We start from the raw sequence: 15,500 nt of genomic DNA on the forward strand, positions 1-15,500 counted from the left end.
TCTCGGCCGCCCACCGCCCTCCGCCCCTGCCTGGCCACCCAACCCCCGTTTTCCTCGCACCCTGCCCACGCCCCTTCCCCCCGAGGTAGCATTTGCCCAACCCTCTGGCCTCCCCAGGAAAACATAGAATCAGGGACGCATAGACTCATAGGCACGTCTGACTCCATCATCAAGGCTGACCGCTTCATCCTATGGCTGAGGACGCCGCTCACCCGGGCGGGGTGGTGGGCGTGACAGGCTCCAGGACGGACATGGCAGAGCTGGGAGTAGGACTCAGGTCTCTGGACCCTCCAGGGCTCAGTCCATCAGTCCACCCTGGGTCCACTGCCCTGCTTCCTGCCTCTTCCTCTGGGAGCCGGAGCTGGGTACAAATGCCATGGTCGGGGAGCCCTGGCCACGCTATGGGAGCACTGGGTGAGCTGGCCTGAGCCCTGGTCCACAAGCCTCAGAATTCAGAAGAGGAGCTGTTGACTGTTGACTCTTTTTCAGTCCCACATTGAGACTCACTCCATACGCCCCCTCCCCCGCTCCAACCAGCAAGGGACTGGGTGTGTCCCAAGCGAAGGCGATGGATTAGCACTGGCAAATGTCCTCCAGGGAGGGCTTGGGGGCTGGTTCAGCTGCCCAAAGGGCGTGCGTCATTCTCTGAAGGCTGCTGCTTGAGTTTTGGGTTGTGGTTTGGCTTTTGCTTGAGCCCAGGGCAGTATGGTGTGTTGTCGCTTTAAGTATGTGACTTTGGATGTAGTGGGGTGAGGTCTGGGCTTCCCTGGGGCCCATTGTCCACCTCGTGCCTTCTTGCTGCCCCTTTGCGGGGAAGCAAGGGACCATTTCAGCCTTCGTCTGGTTTGTCGTGTCTTGTCTGCTTGGAGTGGAGGAAGCTTGTTGAACCTGGGGCTGCCTGCCTGTCAACTTTGCATGTGAGCTGGAGTGCTCTGGGAAGCGTGGAGCCGTCTGTGCCTCTGTAAGGGGTTCTCCGTCTCTCTGGCTGCCTCTGAGACATACCAGGCCACTCAGTGCCCCACTCTGGGCTGCTCTTCTCTCCAAATGATGGGGCTGCCTCTCTGGTGAAGGGGTGAGCTGAGCTAGCCCAACCACCAGGCCTCCCAGGGCAGGGAAGGGTCCAGGCCATCTGTTCCTCCATCCTGCATGTCTCCCCACCTCACGCTTCCTGCGAACGCCGCCTGCTTCTTAGAGGACCCGGCCTCTTTCCAAGCAGTGGCTGCCCCAGCCATGCTCCATCCATCCTATGGGACGCCGGCTCCCTTCCCAGTCCACCCCACCCTCCATCCCAGCAGAGCCTCCCAGTGACCTTGATCTTTTCCTTTCCGGGTCAGGTGGTCCCCAAAAAGAAAGAGCGTAAGGTGGCTTCGGATGATGACATCTCTGAGCAGGACGGGGAGGTGAACCGGTTCTCAGAGGACGAGGTCGGCTCCATGAACATCACAGACGAGATGAAACGCATGTTTAACCAGCTGTGAGTATCCCTGCTGCCTGGGGGCTCCTCTCCGTTTCCCCAGGTTGGGCAGGGCAGGGGTGGCAAACCGGTGACCTGGGCCGGAAGTAGCCTGCAGATGTTTTGTTTGGCCAGCACGGTGCTCTGAAAGAATTTGGATTCGGAGTTTCACGTTTTCAGAAAGGGTCAAATTGGTGATGGTGGTCATATTTGTGGGCAATTCTTTTTTTTTTTTTTTAATTGAGATAATATAACTGACGTGTAACATTCTGTTGGTTTCAGATATGCAACATCATGTTTTGGTATTTGTATATGTTGTAAAATGCTCACCACAATAAGTCTAGTTAACATCCATCACCATACAGAGTTACAATTTTTCTTTCCCTTGGGATGAGCTGCTGCCCGGGTTAGTGGCAGAGTTGGGCTGGGTATGGTCAGTGGTGGGCTGGAGCTGGCTCTTACCAGCTTGTGGAAGCTGATTGTATGCATGCCTGCCCACTCCAGGTTTAGCGATGGCACATTAAGAGCTTAGTAATTGCCACGATGGGAAATTGTCAGGGGCTACCAGTCTGGGCAGCCCTCTCCCACCCCTGTGGACAGCTGATTTACTAGAACCTGGCTGCGTACAGTCGTCTGGGGAAGGGATGCGTTGTAGCCTTGGTGTACCCAGTGCTATACTTGCAATCCTGATCCATCTTTGGCTCTAATCCGTAGAGTATCCCGGTGTGGGCTTGGGGAGGGTAGGGGGTGCAGCTGTGGGCATTGGCTGACTCACCTAAGGGCCTTGAGTCAGAAAGCAGGCTGGGACTGGGTCTCTGGAGTCCAACTTTCCCCCTGCCCCACTGGCCTGCTCTTGCCTGCTCTCTCCCCTGAGCCCTGAGAACTCAGCTTTGGCCCAGGACTGGAGTCCTCCCTCTCCACCCCTACCTCCCCCACCCCTTGCGTCTGAGTCTCGGGGCCCAGCACACTTTCTGGCCTGATGTCCGTTCTCTGGAGTCCTGAGTTTCCAGCAGCAGGGCTGGCTGGATTCGAGTGCTTGCCTCTGATGAGCCATCACCAACCTTCCAGGCCCCTCCAGGAGGGCACCTCCTATCAGCAGGTGCTCCTGCCTTCACACTCATTTCAAAAGCCAGGGGCACAGGCCTCTCCTAACGCTTCCTACGATGCTCGGGGCTGGCCTAGCATGGTAGAGTTCCAAGATCACCCTGCCCAGCCCCTTCATTGCACAGATGAGGCTCAGCGAGGGCTGGGCAAGTCGGGACAGAGCCGGGCCCCTGACTCCCGGTCCAGCACTGTCTTCGTGCTCAGAAGATTTCCCTCTTCTGTTTCCTTGCCACACCATCCCCACCCTGGTGACTTGTCAGGAAGACGGGAATCGGACCTGGGTGGGATGGGTTTGCCCAGCACTTACCTATACTTGCTGTTCCCTTGAAACAACATTGAGATGGGGCTGTGTTTGGGGCTTTGCTGTTTTGACGGTGACAAGGAGATTCCTAGACTCTCGATTCATGTTTCACCATCTCCCCCCACACCCAGTTCTCATAGTCTCATCTTTCGCTGATGAGAGGGGCTTTGGAAGAGGACCCTTGGTCGGGTCTAGGTTTTCTGAACGTTGCTGTGGGCGTTTCTGAGTGTAGGGCAGGGTTGTATATGCCCCAGAGACCCAGGCTGGGTTCATTTGGTTGAATTAAAGGGCTTCTTTGAGGAAATTGTTGTCCCTGGTTTTCATAAAGTCACCAGGAATCCATAGGCTGCCCAGGAAGTGGGGTGAGCTAAAAAGCTGTGCTCCCAGGTGTATGAAAGAACTTTCTTTCCACTGCTGCTAAAATGGGCACCTGAGCGTTGACAGGTCTGAACTGGGTTCAGTATCCAATTAGGTTGATCTGGTTGTAAAGTTGCCTAGTTCAAAAAAAAAAAAAACGGCCAACCACTGATCACCCCTCCACTGTTGTAGTTCTAGCCAAGGCCACGCAGACGGCACCAGGGCAGGGCCCTGGCCCCCTCCCGCTGACATCTCCGCGGGCTTCGGGCTGAGACCCAAGGCAGAGCCCCCACTGCCCCGGGCCAGCTCCTCTGAACTCCTTGAATAATGCACCCGTTTCAGGACTGTTTTGTTTTGATCAAAATCAGTTGCTTGGGCTTCAGGCCGAGGAGAAGGGGAGAAATTTGCTACTTCCTCTGCACCGTGGCCAGCCCTCCTGCTCAGCCCTGCCCTCCAGATCTGGGGGGAGGGGGGCGCCTCTTCCGAGCCCTTTCTCTTGTGCAGGCAGCTTCCTATCCTTTCTAGTTCCCCATTACTCAGCTGGGGTTTCCTTCTTGTCCCAGCCGCTGGGAAGGAAGTGAGGTCAGCAGTCTAGTATGTGAGGTGGCGATGGGTCGACGACGCTTGACACAGGGGCTCACCCCGGAGCTGTCTTGCTGGTGGGGGCGGGGGGTGGGCAGCGCCTCACCCTGCAGCCCTGCCCCAGCTCTGGTCCCTGGATGCAGGGAGCCACCTGCAGGCTCCCGCAGGAACCGCTTCTTGGTGGGGAACCTGGCTCCCGGGGGTGCTCTTGGGCTCTGCCGGTGGCTCCAGCCTGGTCCATTGTCAGCAGGTTGGGAGCAGTGCCCTGTAGGATCCAGAAAGTAGTTGAAGGAGTGAGCGTGGGCAGTGGGGAGAGCCCTGGGATGGGAATCAGGACTTGGGACCCACATCTTCCTCTGCAGCTAATTCACTGGCTCAAGCAATTTAACTCCTGCAGGCCTCAGCCTTCCCATCTGAATAATGGGCATATTGGGCTGAATGATTTTTACGGTCCCCTCCAGTTGGGGTAACCAGTACAACTCCAGAACCCCTTCAGTCCCAGGCACACCTGTATGGTCCATCACCCTACTTCCAGTTCTAGTGAATAGGGAAGCCCAGAAATCACTCAGGCTTTGCATTCAAATCTGATTTCCAGCATGTATTATTCTAGAAGTCCACTTAATCCCTCTGAGCCTCAATTTCCTTACCTGTAAAATGGGACTAACAATCATGCTCACCTCACAGGATTGTTGTGAGGATGGAATGAATTGCATTTTAATACATGCGTGGTGGCCTGTCCCGTGCCCAGCACATAATAGGTGCTTGGTGATGTTTTGATGGGCAGGAAAAAGCCGTAGGAAACAGAAAGATCTGGCTTTCAGCCCTAGGTTCTTTTTTTTTTTTTTTTTTTTTTAATTTTTATCAGAGTATAGTTGATTTACAATGTTGTGTTAGTTTCAGGTACACAGCGAAGTGAATCTGTTATACATATACATATATCCACTCTTTTAGATTCTTTTCCCATATAGGCCATTACGAAGTATTGAGTAGAGTTCCCTGTGCTATACAGTAGGTTCTTATTAATTATCTATTTTATATATAGTAGTGTGTATATGTCAATCCCAATCTTCCAATTTATCCCTCCCTCCCTTATCCCCTGGTAACCATAGTTTGTTTTCTACATCTGTGACTCTATTTCTGTTTTGTAGATAAGTCCATTTGTACCCTTTTTTTTAGATTCCACATATAAGCGATATCATATGATATTGTCTTTCTGTTTCTGACTTACTTCACTCAGTATGACAGTCTCTAAGTCCATCCATGTTGCTGCAAATGCCATTATTTTGTTCTTTTTTATGGCTGCCTTATCCCCTGGTAACCATAGTTTGTTTTCTACATCTGTGACTCTATTTCTGTTTTGTAGATAAGTCCATTTGTACCCTTTTTTTTAGATTCCACATATAAGCGATATCATAGGATATTTGTCTTTCTCTGACTTACTTCACTCAGTATGACAATCTCTAGGTCCATCCATGTTGCTACAAATGGCATTATTTTGTTCTTTTTTATCCGCCCTAGTTTCTGGTACAGCCTAGCTTAGTGTGGCTTTGGACAAGTGAATTATTCTTTCTGAGCTGCAGTTTCCTCATCTGTAAAATGGGAATAATAATAATACCCCCCTTTCCAAGTTGCAGAAAAGGTTATATGAACCACCTCAGGCATAGCAGGGGCTCCAGGAATGAGTTATTAAATGAAAGGAAAACAGTCACAAGATTGGACTCGGGAGGAAAATATCTTTAGTCTCCATTAGTGAAAGCCTGGTATCTTTAGGAATATACATTTTAAATTGTATTAATAATATGTAAATACACTCTGCATTTGAAAAGAGTTAAACTCCAAGGAGAAGGCATGTGTCCCCTTTGGCCGCCGCCCCTGCCTTTTTGGATGGCCACCGGGCAGGAGCCCAATCATCAGGGCAGTGTCCCTTGCTCTCCCCTGTCCAGGCCCCTGGAGCCTGGCTCTGTTCACTCATGCCCTCCTGTGTCTCCTTCAACAGGCGGGAGACCTTTGATTTTGACGATGACTGTGACAGCTTGACGTGGGAGGAGAACGAAGACACACTTCTGCTCTGGGAGGACTTCACTAACTGCAATCCGAGCATTGACCTGCAGGGCGAGGTGAGCCGGGCAAGGCTTCTTAGAGGCTGGGAGGTAGGCTCCGGGAGCACTTCCCTTCCACGATCCCGCATCCCCCACTCTTTCCCTGCAGCCCTCACCACCCAGCTAAGTTGTCCCCTCTGTTCTGTTTCCCCAGCAAGAGGAAAACCTGGGCAACTTGATCCATGAGACTGAATCCTTCTTCAAGACGAGAGACAAGGAGTACCAGGAGACCATAGGCCAGATCGAGGTGAGGCGTTAGCTTGTTCACATCACCCGGTTGTGACCCCCGAGACTCACGGTGATTAGGTGCTCGTGTGGACAGGGGCTGGGAGAGCGAGGCAGACACAGGATCGGAAGTCAGGACATCTGCTGATTCCCTGCCTAGTGCTGGGCAAGTCACACCCCTCTTAGGGCCTCAGTTTCCTAATCTGTGAAATGGGGGTGGTGATCCATGTTTGCCCCAGAGACGTTTTTTTTTTTTTAAGTTACTGACTGAGATGATGATCTCAAAATAATGAGAACCGACATTTGAGTGACATCAAGTGACACTGGGCACTCAGCCCTTTAAAAATACACCTTCCCTGGTATATGCATACCCTATGTATGTACCTAGAGGGACCTGGGTGCCTCCACGCTATGCAGTAGGTACTGCGTGCCCCATTTTACAGAGGAGGAGATGAGGTTAAAAGAGACCAAGTGACTTGCCCAAGGCCCCCCAGCCAGGAAGCAGCCTGTAAGCCCGGTTCTCCCAGCTCTGGAGCCTGTGTGCTGGGCCACATCTATCAGTGAGAGTCACTGCTGTTGTCACGCTGGAGAAAGAGAAGGCCAGCTCCTTTCCTGGGGAATGTATCACTGGGTAGAGGAGAAGGGTCAGAAACACGAGAGACTTCCGGACTTTTCTAATCCAGTCCACATAAAGGACTGCAGGGATGCTGGACAGGGTGGAGTTGCTAGGGCTGCCCCAGTGGTTGCTAAGCAACCATTCACCTTCCACCAGAAATGGTTCTAGGGGCCCTGCACCAGTATGTAGAGAGCGGAGAGCAGAGGGAGGGCCCTGAGGGCGTGGTGTCCTGGGGTGGCCCCGATGCTGCCACCACCACTGAGGACGGGCGGTTGCTGAGTGGTCTGCTATGAGGGAGGATGACTTGGCCTCCCCTTTATGCCATGTTGGTTCCTCTCAGCTGGAGCTGGCCACGGCCAAGAGCGACATGAACCGACACTTGCATGAGTACATGGAGATGTGTAGCATGAAGCGGGGCCTGGACGTGCAGATGGAGACCTGCCGCCGGCTCATCAAAGGCTCCGCAGACAGGTACCCAGCCTTGTCCTCCCTGGCAATGCAGTGGTGGCATCCTTGGGGCGGTGGCGGGATTTGTGGGGCTGCAACTTATAGCCTGGTGGTTTCACCTGCCCAGGCCATTGGTCCATCCGTCCATCCACCTGTCCATGCATCCGATGACTATTAGCCTCCTACTATGTGCTAATGCCTTACACATCTAATCTCACGTGACCGCTCACAACAACCCTGCCCCCATTGATTCAACAGCTACTGTTGAAGGCTTGCTCTGTGCAAAGCCATGGGGATACAGTGATGAGCAGAACATGCGCAGCCGTGGCCCTCCTGGAGCCCACGCCCCACTTCCTGCTGAGCTGGTGGGTGGAGGTGGTGGCCGGGGCTCACATGTCATCTTAGGAAGCCATTTTCCTTCCTTTCCCATCTTCCAACCCAAGGCCATATGGGTCTGTCCCCAGGAGACTGACATGCATCAGGCCTCTTTTATTTGCTGGGGGACACCAGAACCAAGAGCCCCTGCCCTCAAGGTACACGCAGCCTTTCGGGGAAGACAGACATGCTAATAATAAAATGAGATAATACACATAAAATGCTTGGAATGAAGCACAGATATATTAATTATAATTGTTTCGTTGTTTGGGCTGTAAGAGAGGGAGAGGCAGGGGGGAGTTGCGTGTGTGTGGCCCTGGGCTTATTAGCATGTCACCTTTAGCTCATTGATTCCCAGAAGCCACTGTTGTTATTTCCATTGTTTGGATGGAGGAGCGGCCGGTAGGCAGGGAAAATAGCTTGCGCCAGGCCCCCCGGCTCAGCAGCGATAAAGTGAGAATTCAAAACCAGTGCTATTAACCACTGTCCTGTGTGGCCTCCGTTTGGGCTGAGTTAATTGTCCAGACGTGTGTTAGGGGATGGGAGTGTAAAAACTGAACTTGACCCGTGGTTTCTGCTCCCAAGGAGCTCTCAGCACCAAGCAATTACAGAGGTGGGTGCGGGGCGTCCCAATAGGTCTCTACAGCCATGTTCAACTCCTGGGCTTTGAAGATTCTAAGGCAAGTGGTGCAAGGGCGGGCCTCGGGGCAGGATCCCCCTCTGAGGCTAGGTTTTCCAGGAATGGCTGCTCCATCTTTCCAGCTCTTTGAATCCCTTCAGAGGTCCTCAGGCTACCCTCTGATGTCCCCCATTCTCTTGTGCCTTCCAGGAATTCACCGTCCCCTAGCTCCATGGCCAGCAGCGACTCAGGAAGTACAGATGAGATCCAGGATGAGTTTGAGCGGGAGGCGGATGTGGAGCCCATGGTCAGCTGATGACTGAGGTCCCCCAGCCCGTGCCTGGTGGTCTTGGTGATGGGGCCTCTGCCCGCCTCTCCCCACGGGGCCAGGAAGTGGGGCTCCAGCCCTCGCCACGCAGACTTCCTATGCCCTCCCTTCTCTGGAGGCCCCAAGGGACCGCTGCTTCCTTCCTTCCACCCACTACCAACCAGTGCCCCTTCTCCATCCACCCACCCAAGGAATGGTGCTGTCAATTTCTATTGTTCTCCACATTACAAATGCAGACTTCTGTCCGGACGATGCAGTGTTAACTGTGCCTTTTCCCTTAAGCTGAGCCACTTTGAGCTCCAAAGAATTATTCCTAGCAGGTGTTTTTATACAAAACTCTAAGGTGAGGGCAGGGGGCCCCTGGCGTGGTACAATGCCATTTTCTACCCTCCCACCTGCTCCTCTGATTGGCCATAAGCTCTGCCCTCCCTCCTCTGCTGGAGTTGGACTTGGGATGGCCCACCTCCCCCCAGGAAGGAGCTGTTTGCCTTTGCGAGCTTTCCAGGCCTGGGTGGGGGAATTCCTGAGGGTTTTTCACTTACTGAAAGAGAGAAAAGATGGAAGGAGGGAGGGAAGACAAATTTTTCTTTTCTTTCTGGATCGAGTGGCAAAGCAGAGGGACAAGGCACTGTGGGGGAAGGCGGAACCTCACTGTGTTTAAACTACTATGCAAAAAACAAAACAACAAAAAAAGCAGCTTGCCTTATACCATTGTGGAAGGTAGGCCCTCTCCTAGATCCCTGGTTTTCCCCTGGAGCTGGGAGGGAGGCAGAAGCTAGGGCGATCTCTCTCGCAACCTCTGAGGGTGAGCGCTGACTTGGGAGGGAGTTTGGTCAAGGTCGTTCGCGAGGCCTGGGCCCCGTAAGGCCCTCGGCCACCTGACTGCTTGCTTTCTTGGGACCTCTGTGGGTTGGGGTTCAGGAGCGGGTCTTTTATTGCCCTCATGACTTGATGTTTTTCCCAGCCAACAGTAAGGGGTTATAGATCTGTAATTTCTCTGTGAGAAAGTCTGGAGGGGGCCAGGCCTGGTATCTACCCCCTCCACCTCGGAGCTGGGTCGGTACTGCCCGCCGCCATCTTGGTTCTCCACTGTGCCGCAGTGGCCCTCTCTTTGGCCCCTGCCAGGCATTGGGAAGGGGAGGGGAGGGAGCCAGCGGGGGCTGCTGGCAGAGAGGAGGTGGTGAGAGTAGGAGCTCGAGTGAGAGCCGTCCTTTCTCTGCTCATGGACATAAGCTCACCTTTTTCCATAACTGACTGACCAGTTGGGGAGTTCAGCTGAGCCATATCTCCCAAGACTTGAGAGGGCCTGAGTCAAAGGGCACTGTGTGGTGGCCACCCTCAGATCTCAGCTTGGAGCCAGCAGAGCCAGCTTTGCTCGTTTTTTAAATTTCTTTTTGGACCCACAACTGTGGGTGTGATTGCTGATTTTTGTTTTTGTTGGCCCAGGAGCTCCCCCTGGAGGTCAGAGGAGCAAAATGTGCCCAAGGACCAGAGCTCCTTGCTACCCACTGCTTGTGTCTGCAGGCAGAGGGGGAAATCTGGCCTTGTGTAGATCAGGACCCCTGTCTTTCCTCCCAGGGTACCAGTGATCTGTAAGGACCTCCTCTCTCTTCCGTTTTCCCCCACCTGTTTTGCAGTCTTAAAATCATTGTACATAATATTCATATTATATAAATATATATATATATATATGGAGAGAGAGGAGATTGTTAGTGATTGTGTGTAATTTTATTTATCAGAACTTGGTGGCCTTTATTGTGAGTTTTTTCCTTTGTTGTTGTTGTTGTTGTTGTTGTTGTTGTGGAGGAACCTCCTGCTGTTTCCCTGTGAAAGTCTGGCTGAAAGTCTTCCATTCCCAGAATCTCTTATTAGCCAAATAGTCCTTGTTGGGTACGTGGAGGGATGAGGTTTCGGAGGAGAGATCACCCCTTCCCCTCCTCCTCACTGACCCTTGTTCTCAAGGTTACAGGGTTCAAACATATCAGATTATTATTGTCATTATTGTTATTGTTGTTTTAGTTTTAGTTTTATTTTAACCAAAGGTTATCAGAGCCAGTTGGGCTTGGACCTCAGCTGCTGAAAAGATTTTCCGTTTCTGGGAGGCCGGGAAACTGGCCGCCTCTCTGGCCTCCTCTGCCCAGGGTGAGGTAGGCATTGAATTCCGTGGACAGGTAGGCAGAGTGGAGGCCTGCCCCGGGTTTTTCCTCAAGGTGGTGGGAGAGTGACAGACCTATCTTTAGAGTTAAGACAGTTAGGCAACAATGTAAGTATTTGGGGGTAACTAAGGTTACCATGGTGATTGCTGTCCAATGGTATTATTTTTGCTTTCCCTCTTGGATACATAGGATGATATTTGTCTTTGGGGACTAGCGTACTCTGAATTCATCTGGGGAGTATGCAAATGGCAGGAGCCAGAGTCAGATGCTGGCCAGAAAGATCCATCTTGCTGGTTTTCAATAGCTGTTCTCGCTGGGGAGCAAGGACTTGGGGCTGGTGGATGGGGGGACAGCAAGAGTGTTAGTGACCTGCCTTCAGGGTGCGGTCCTGGTTTTGGCCTGGCTGCCTCCCTCCCCACCAAGTTCTTTTTTGAGTTAGTTGCCAGTGGGCCTCGCTTGTACCCTTGCCATGGGCCCACAGCTTGCCGAGAAAGACCCCAACGCTCGCTGGGGCAGCACCAGGTCCAGTTGGGATGAACTGGTCCATCCTTTGTAAAGATGTAAATACTTAATTTTGGTTTTCTATTTCTCAGCCCAGTGTCATATTGACATTGGTATTTTAGAATTGGTCTCAGATGGGCTCTCCTGTGCTGCCCTCTCTCACTCTCCTATTTTGGGGGGTTTTATAAAAAGAGAGGATTGGGGAGGGACAGGGAGAGTAGCTTCCTTTGGGCTCCCTGGTTGTGGGAGCGCGCGCGCGCACACACACACACACACACACACACACACACACACACACTTCTCTGAGACTCTGAACAGGGAAAAAAATGATTGGCAAGTAAACACATTTTGTTTTCTTGTGGCAGTATGTCTAGAGGTCTCTGACGGGCCTGTCCATCATGGATTTAGCTCTGTGGATGGAGCTCAGATGACCTGTGGAGAATCAAACCACTTTGGCTTGGGATGGGGGAGAGGGTGTGGGGCAGGGGATCATATAAAGTGTAACTTAAGCTAAATGTAATCAATTTATAAAGCAAGAGACTCTCATCTATTTTTATGAAAGGAAAGTTTTTTTTTAAATCTAGGGTAGGCAGTTATGGTAGCCCAGCATTTTTCTGTGGACAAGATGCATGTTGCTGCTGGATTTAATATAATCAGTACCCCTCACCTGTCTCCGCATCCTCACCACATACTCATCCACACCCACGAGCGGCTTCAGCAGAGTGCAGGTCACCCCTCACCTCATTTCCTTGTCCCTTGATCCCCCAGCTCCTTGGTCCTTGGAAGTCCAGGGGGCTGGGCACTTGTGGGAGTGGGTGGGCCGTGGGGAATTCAGAACGGAGGTGGGTGGTGGGAGGGAAAGGGGGCACTAGGTAGGGGACAAGCTCTGCTTCAAAGGGTGGGCTCCGAATAGTTGCTCAGACTCTGGTCTGCCAAGATCCATTGCCAAGTCAGCTGTATTTGGAGAGAGCTGAGAAGCAGTAGGTTGTGGGTGGCAATGGGCTGTTGGTTCACGGAGCCCACAGCTTCCTTGGGGCCTGGGCCTCAGTGGGTCCAAGGTTGTCAGGCAGCTGGAGCAGGAGTGCAAATGCCATGAGATGCCTACAGCCCAGCCCTGGCTGCGCCAACCCCAGGCCAAGGCCTGGGATGTAGTCCTTGCTGTGCTCTTCCAGGGACCTGGATGAGGAACTAGGGTGCTGGGAGCTTCCTGGGTCCTCCACCTTGAGACACTAAGCTCTGGTTCTAGAAGGGCACTCTCCTAGAGTGGGGAGTCTGGAAGCAGCCAGGTGGGTGTCGGTAAAGGCAGATTCTCTCTGGAAGGGAATTTTCCATGAGTGGAAGATTTCCAGGCAGGGTGGGCTGCGTGTTAGTCTCAGGCTAAATCCCTCACCATTCCCTCTGCCAAAGCCCTCAAAGAGATGAGGCAAAGGCAACCCCACCCACAGACCCCTTTGTGGACATTTTAGCATCTACCTGATTTTTAGCCCCATCCAGGGAGACTTTCTATCCCGAAGTCCCATCCCACCCCACTGTTGCTGTTTGTCTGCCAGCTGGGTCTAGCGTCAAGGGGAAGGGGGGGTTTATATTCATTGAAAGACTACTGATCCTACCGGAAACCAACCTGTTTACTGTACTGTTGTAAATATCATGCCCTTTATATCCTGTATATTGGCTTCTTTTAAATAAAGTGAAATGTCTTAGAATTGATGGTGCCTTTTTTTTTAAATTAAGGATAAAATAAATTAAGGATAAAGAGGTGATGGGGAGGGGCAAGAGGACGGTGGGCCACATAACCACTAAAATAATTAGCTGATTAGTGATCAAATAGGGAAATTTCACATCACCTGTTATATTTGCATCTCACAATAAAATCTTCGGAAGTAGTTAAAGCAGGAATTATTATACATATTTTACAGAAGGGGAAGAGAGCCAGAGAGATCACAGACTGAATAACTGGCATAGCCTGGTTTGGAGTTGAGCTCCTGTTAATCACTTCGACCCCATTTCATAAACCTCCTCACAGTGCCCTTGAAAGGCTACCTCCTAGGCTCTGGATTTGACTCTGTCCAATATTCTAGTTTCTTTCTGTTAATGGCTGAATTCAGGGAGACATTGACCTGTGTGAACTGGGCCCATGACTAGGGTTTTCTTCAAGGATGAAGAAAAACAGCCACTACCAATTCCAATTAACTTTTTACCATCTCTAAGACTTGTGCTTAACGTACAAATGGCTCTCCGAATCTGCAAGTTTCTCATCCTTGGATAGGGAAGGCTGACTGTACTGTGCCATCTTATATAAGACTTGAGCATCGTGGATTTGGTATCTGCGGGGGCTCCTGGAACCAATGCCCCACCAAGACCGAGGGACAACTGTAGTTTCCTTTCCCACTCCCCACTCTGTTTAAATTCTCCAAAGTGCCTTAAAGAGTGTGCCCTCCTGGAGAAAGGAGTAGCATGAAATAATGAGGGTGTTCTAAGGTGGGTATTATTACCCCCACTTTACAGACTTGGAAACTGAAGCCCAGGAAAAATTACGTATTTCGCCCTTGTCATAGGGAGAAACCATGATCAGCAACTGAACTCTGACTCCTAAGCAAGTTCTCGGTCGGTATACGCTGCTGGAGGAAATATAAACAGATATATTAGAAGAGAGCGTTAGAAAAGCTATAACAGTACTTTAGGAATCGAATGGGTCCCTAAGATTCCCTCCTCTGGAAGACTTCAGAATCCGAGTTTTAAATAACGTTCACGTGTTCATCACGCAGAAAACTTCCCCGAAAATTCAAATTTTGGTGCGGGGCGCAGAAATAAAGCACAGGAGCAACTGGTTCCGCGTTCATAGGCTTTGAAGGAAAGCCTGAGCATGGACTGGCTCCGGTTTTATCTTTTATTGATGGTAATCTGCAAAGAAGCAGGCTGATTTATCTAAGCTCTAGGCCTCAGGAAGCTGGGTGGCCCCGCGCCAGGCCGGGAGGTGGAGGGCGGCTGAGTCCCAAGCAGGAGGCTAGAGCCAGGGGCAGCAGGCTCATTCCAGGGGCTGCAGCCCCCGAGCTGAGGAAGGGGGCTGGCCGCTATGCGGCCCTGCACGGTCGAATAAGTCTGGCAGCCACTGGCCAAGGTCAGCGAGAGTGGTAGGGCCAGCTGCAACTGACTGGCAGACCCGCTGTCCTTCCGCGCCGCCTCACACGTGTCCCAGTCCCGCTCTCTTATTGGCTGCTTCAGCCCCTCTATCCCGGCCTAAGAAGGCTGCTACATGACCGCCCCTCTGATTGGTCCAGGAGCTTCCATGTATCATTCTGATTGGTCGATGGAGCTCACTCCCTTTTGCCCTCGGCCCCCTTTGGAGGGCGACTGGGTCATACCATAAAGAGAGGAGGGGGAAGTGTGTACATTTCAAGGCTTCTCTTTTGGGCAATGTTTCCCTATGACACATAAAGTCCCTTATCATGCCCTAAAATGGGAATTATTTTATTAGCAGAAGGTAAATACAGAGGCTTTTTGGTTGAGCCTGGCTTGGAGGACGGCTGGGGTGACATGTTCCCCCCGCCAGCCGAGGTGGTGCGCTCAGGGCGGGGCAGTGCAGTAGAGCCGCTCCGGGGCGAACGGTCCAGCGAGCAGTAGGGCCGAAAGATCAAGATGCTGCTGCCGCCGCCGGCGCTCCGCCGCGCCCTGCTGGCTCGCCCGTGGAGGGCTGCCGGGTGAGTGAGCACCGGGCCTGGGGAGACCCGTTGCGGCGCCTGCTGGCCCGGGGTCCCGGGAGTCGCTGGGCGCTCCCTCGTCCCGGAGCCGGACTCCCTCCCTGCCAGACCCTCGCCGGGTTTCCCAGGGGCTCCCCTCCGCCGGGGGTCACTTCCTCTGATGCCGCCCGACCCCCACGCAGGCCTTCCTCCCATTGCTATCCCCCCGTCTCCCAAAGGTCTTCCTTCAGCTAGGGGGACCCCCTTCCCGAATCCTGCGGCGGGGTGGGGTGCCTCGGTTCCCTGTTGGCTCCCACGCTTAGAAAGTAGCCGCTTAATCACTCGTCCTTCTGATACTGGATCTTCGAAATTTGCCCACCGCCGGAGTGCAGCGCCTTCCTCCCAGGGCACCTCTATTTTTAGCACACCCCGCTTCTCACCTCCCCACCCTCGGTCTCACATTCAGGACCCTCCCTGGGTCTTCCCTCTCTTCTGTCTACCGGCATTTCTCTTTCTCTCTTTTCTCCTTCCCCTTTTTTCAAGTTGTTTGGGCAGCAAAAAGGACTCCTTTCTTCTGACACGTGGAATAATAATACGTATGGAGTGCGTAGAACGTGCCAAACCTGTGCTACGCACTTGGGGTATGTGCCTTATTGTGAT

At 52.5% G+C, this 15,500-nt stretch overlaps 2 protein-coding genes across 3 annotated transcripts in view; both read left to right on the forward strand.

Annotated features, from left to right (window-relative positions):
• IFFO2 (intermediate filament family orphan 2) overlaps window positions 1-12,858 on the forward strand; it is a 50,019-nt gene extending 37,161 nt beyond the window's left edge. For both annotated transcript variants that reach the window (XM_007104616.4, XM_024125387.3), the window contains 5 exons: window positions 1,335-1,474; window positions 5,794-5,914; window positions 6,051-6,143; window positions 7,078-7,208; window positions 8,389-12,858. In XM_007104616.4, the coding sequence (XP_007104678.2) occupies window positions 1,335-1,474; window positions 5,794-5,914; window positions 6,051-6,143; window positions 7,078-7,208; window positions 8,389-8,494 (591 nt within the window). In that variant the 3' untranslated portion in view covers window positions 8,495-12,858. The remainder of the gene's footprint in view (window positions 1-1,334; window positions 1,475-5,793; window positions 5,915-6,050; window positions 6,144-7,077; window positions 7,209-8,388) is intronic.
• Window positions 12,859-14,753: 1,895 nt separating this feature from the next.
• The window catches only part of ALDH4A1 (aldehyde dehydrogenase 4 family member A1), a 34,928-nt gene continuing 34,181 nt past the window's right edge, over window positions 14,754-15,500 (forward strand). The window contains exon 1 of the mRNA XM_024125675.3: window positions 14,754-14,861. Within this exon, the coding sequence (XP_023981443.1) occupies window positions 14,800-14,861 (62 nt within the window). The 5' untranslated portion in view covers window positions 14,754-14,799. The remainder of the gene's footprint in view (window positions 14,862-15,500) is intronic.

This window comes from Physeter macrocephalus, unplaced genomic scaffold, assembly GCF_002837175.3.
Source record: "Physeter macrocephalus isolate SW-GA unplaced genomic scaffold, ASM283717v5 random_126, whole genome shotgun sequence".
Lineage (NCBI taxonomy): Eukaryota > Metazoa > Chordata > Mammalia > Artiodactyla > Physeteridae > Physeter > Physeter macrocephalus.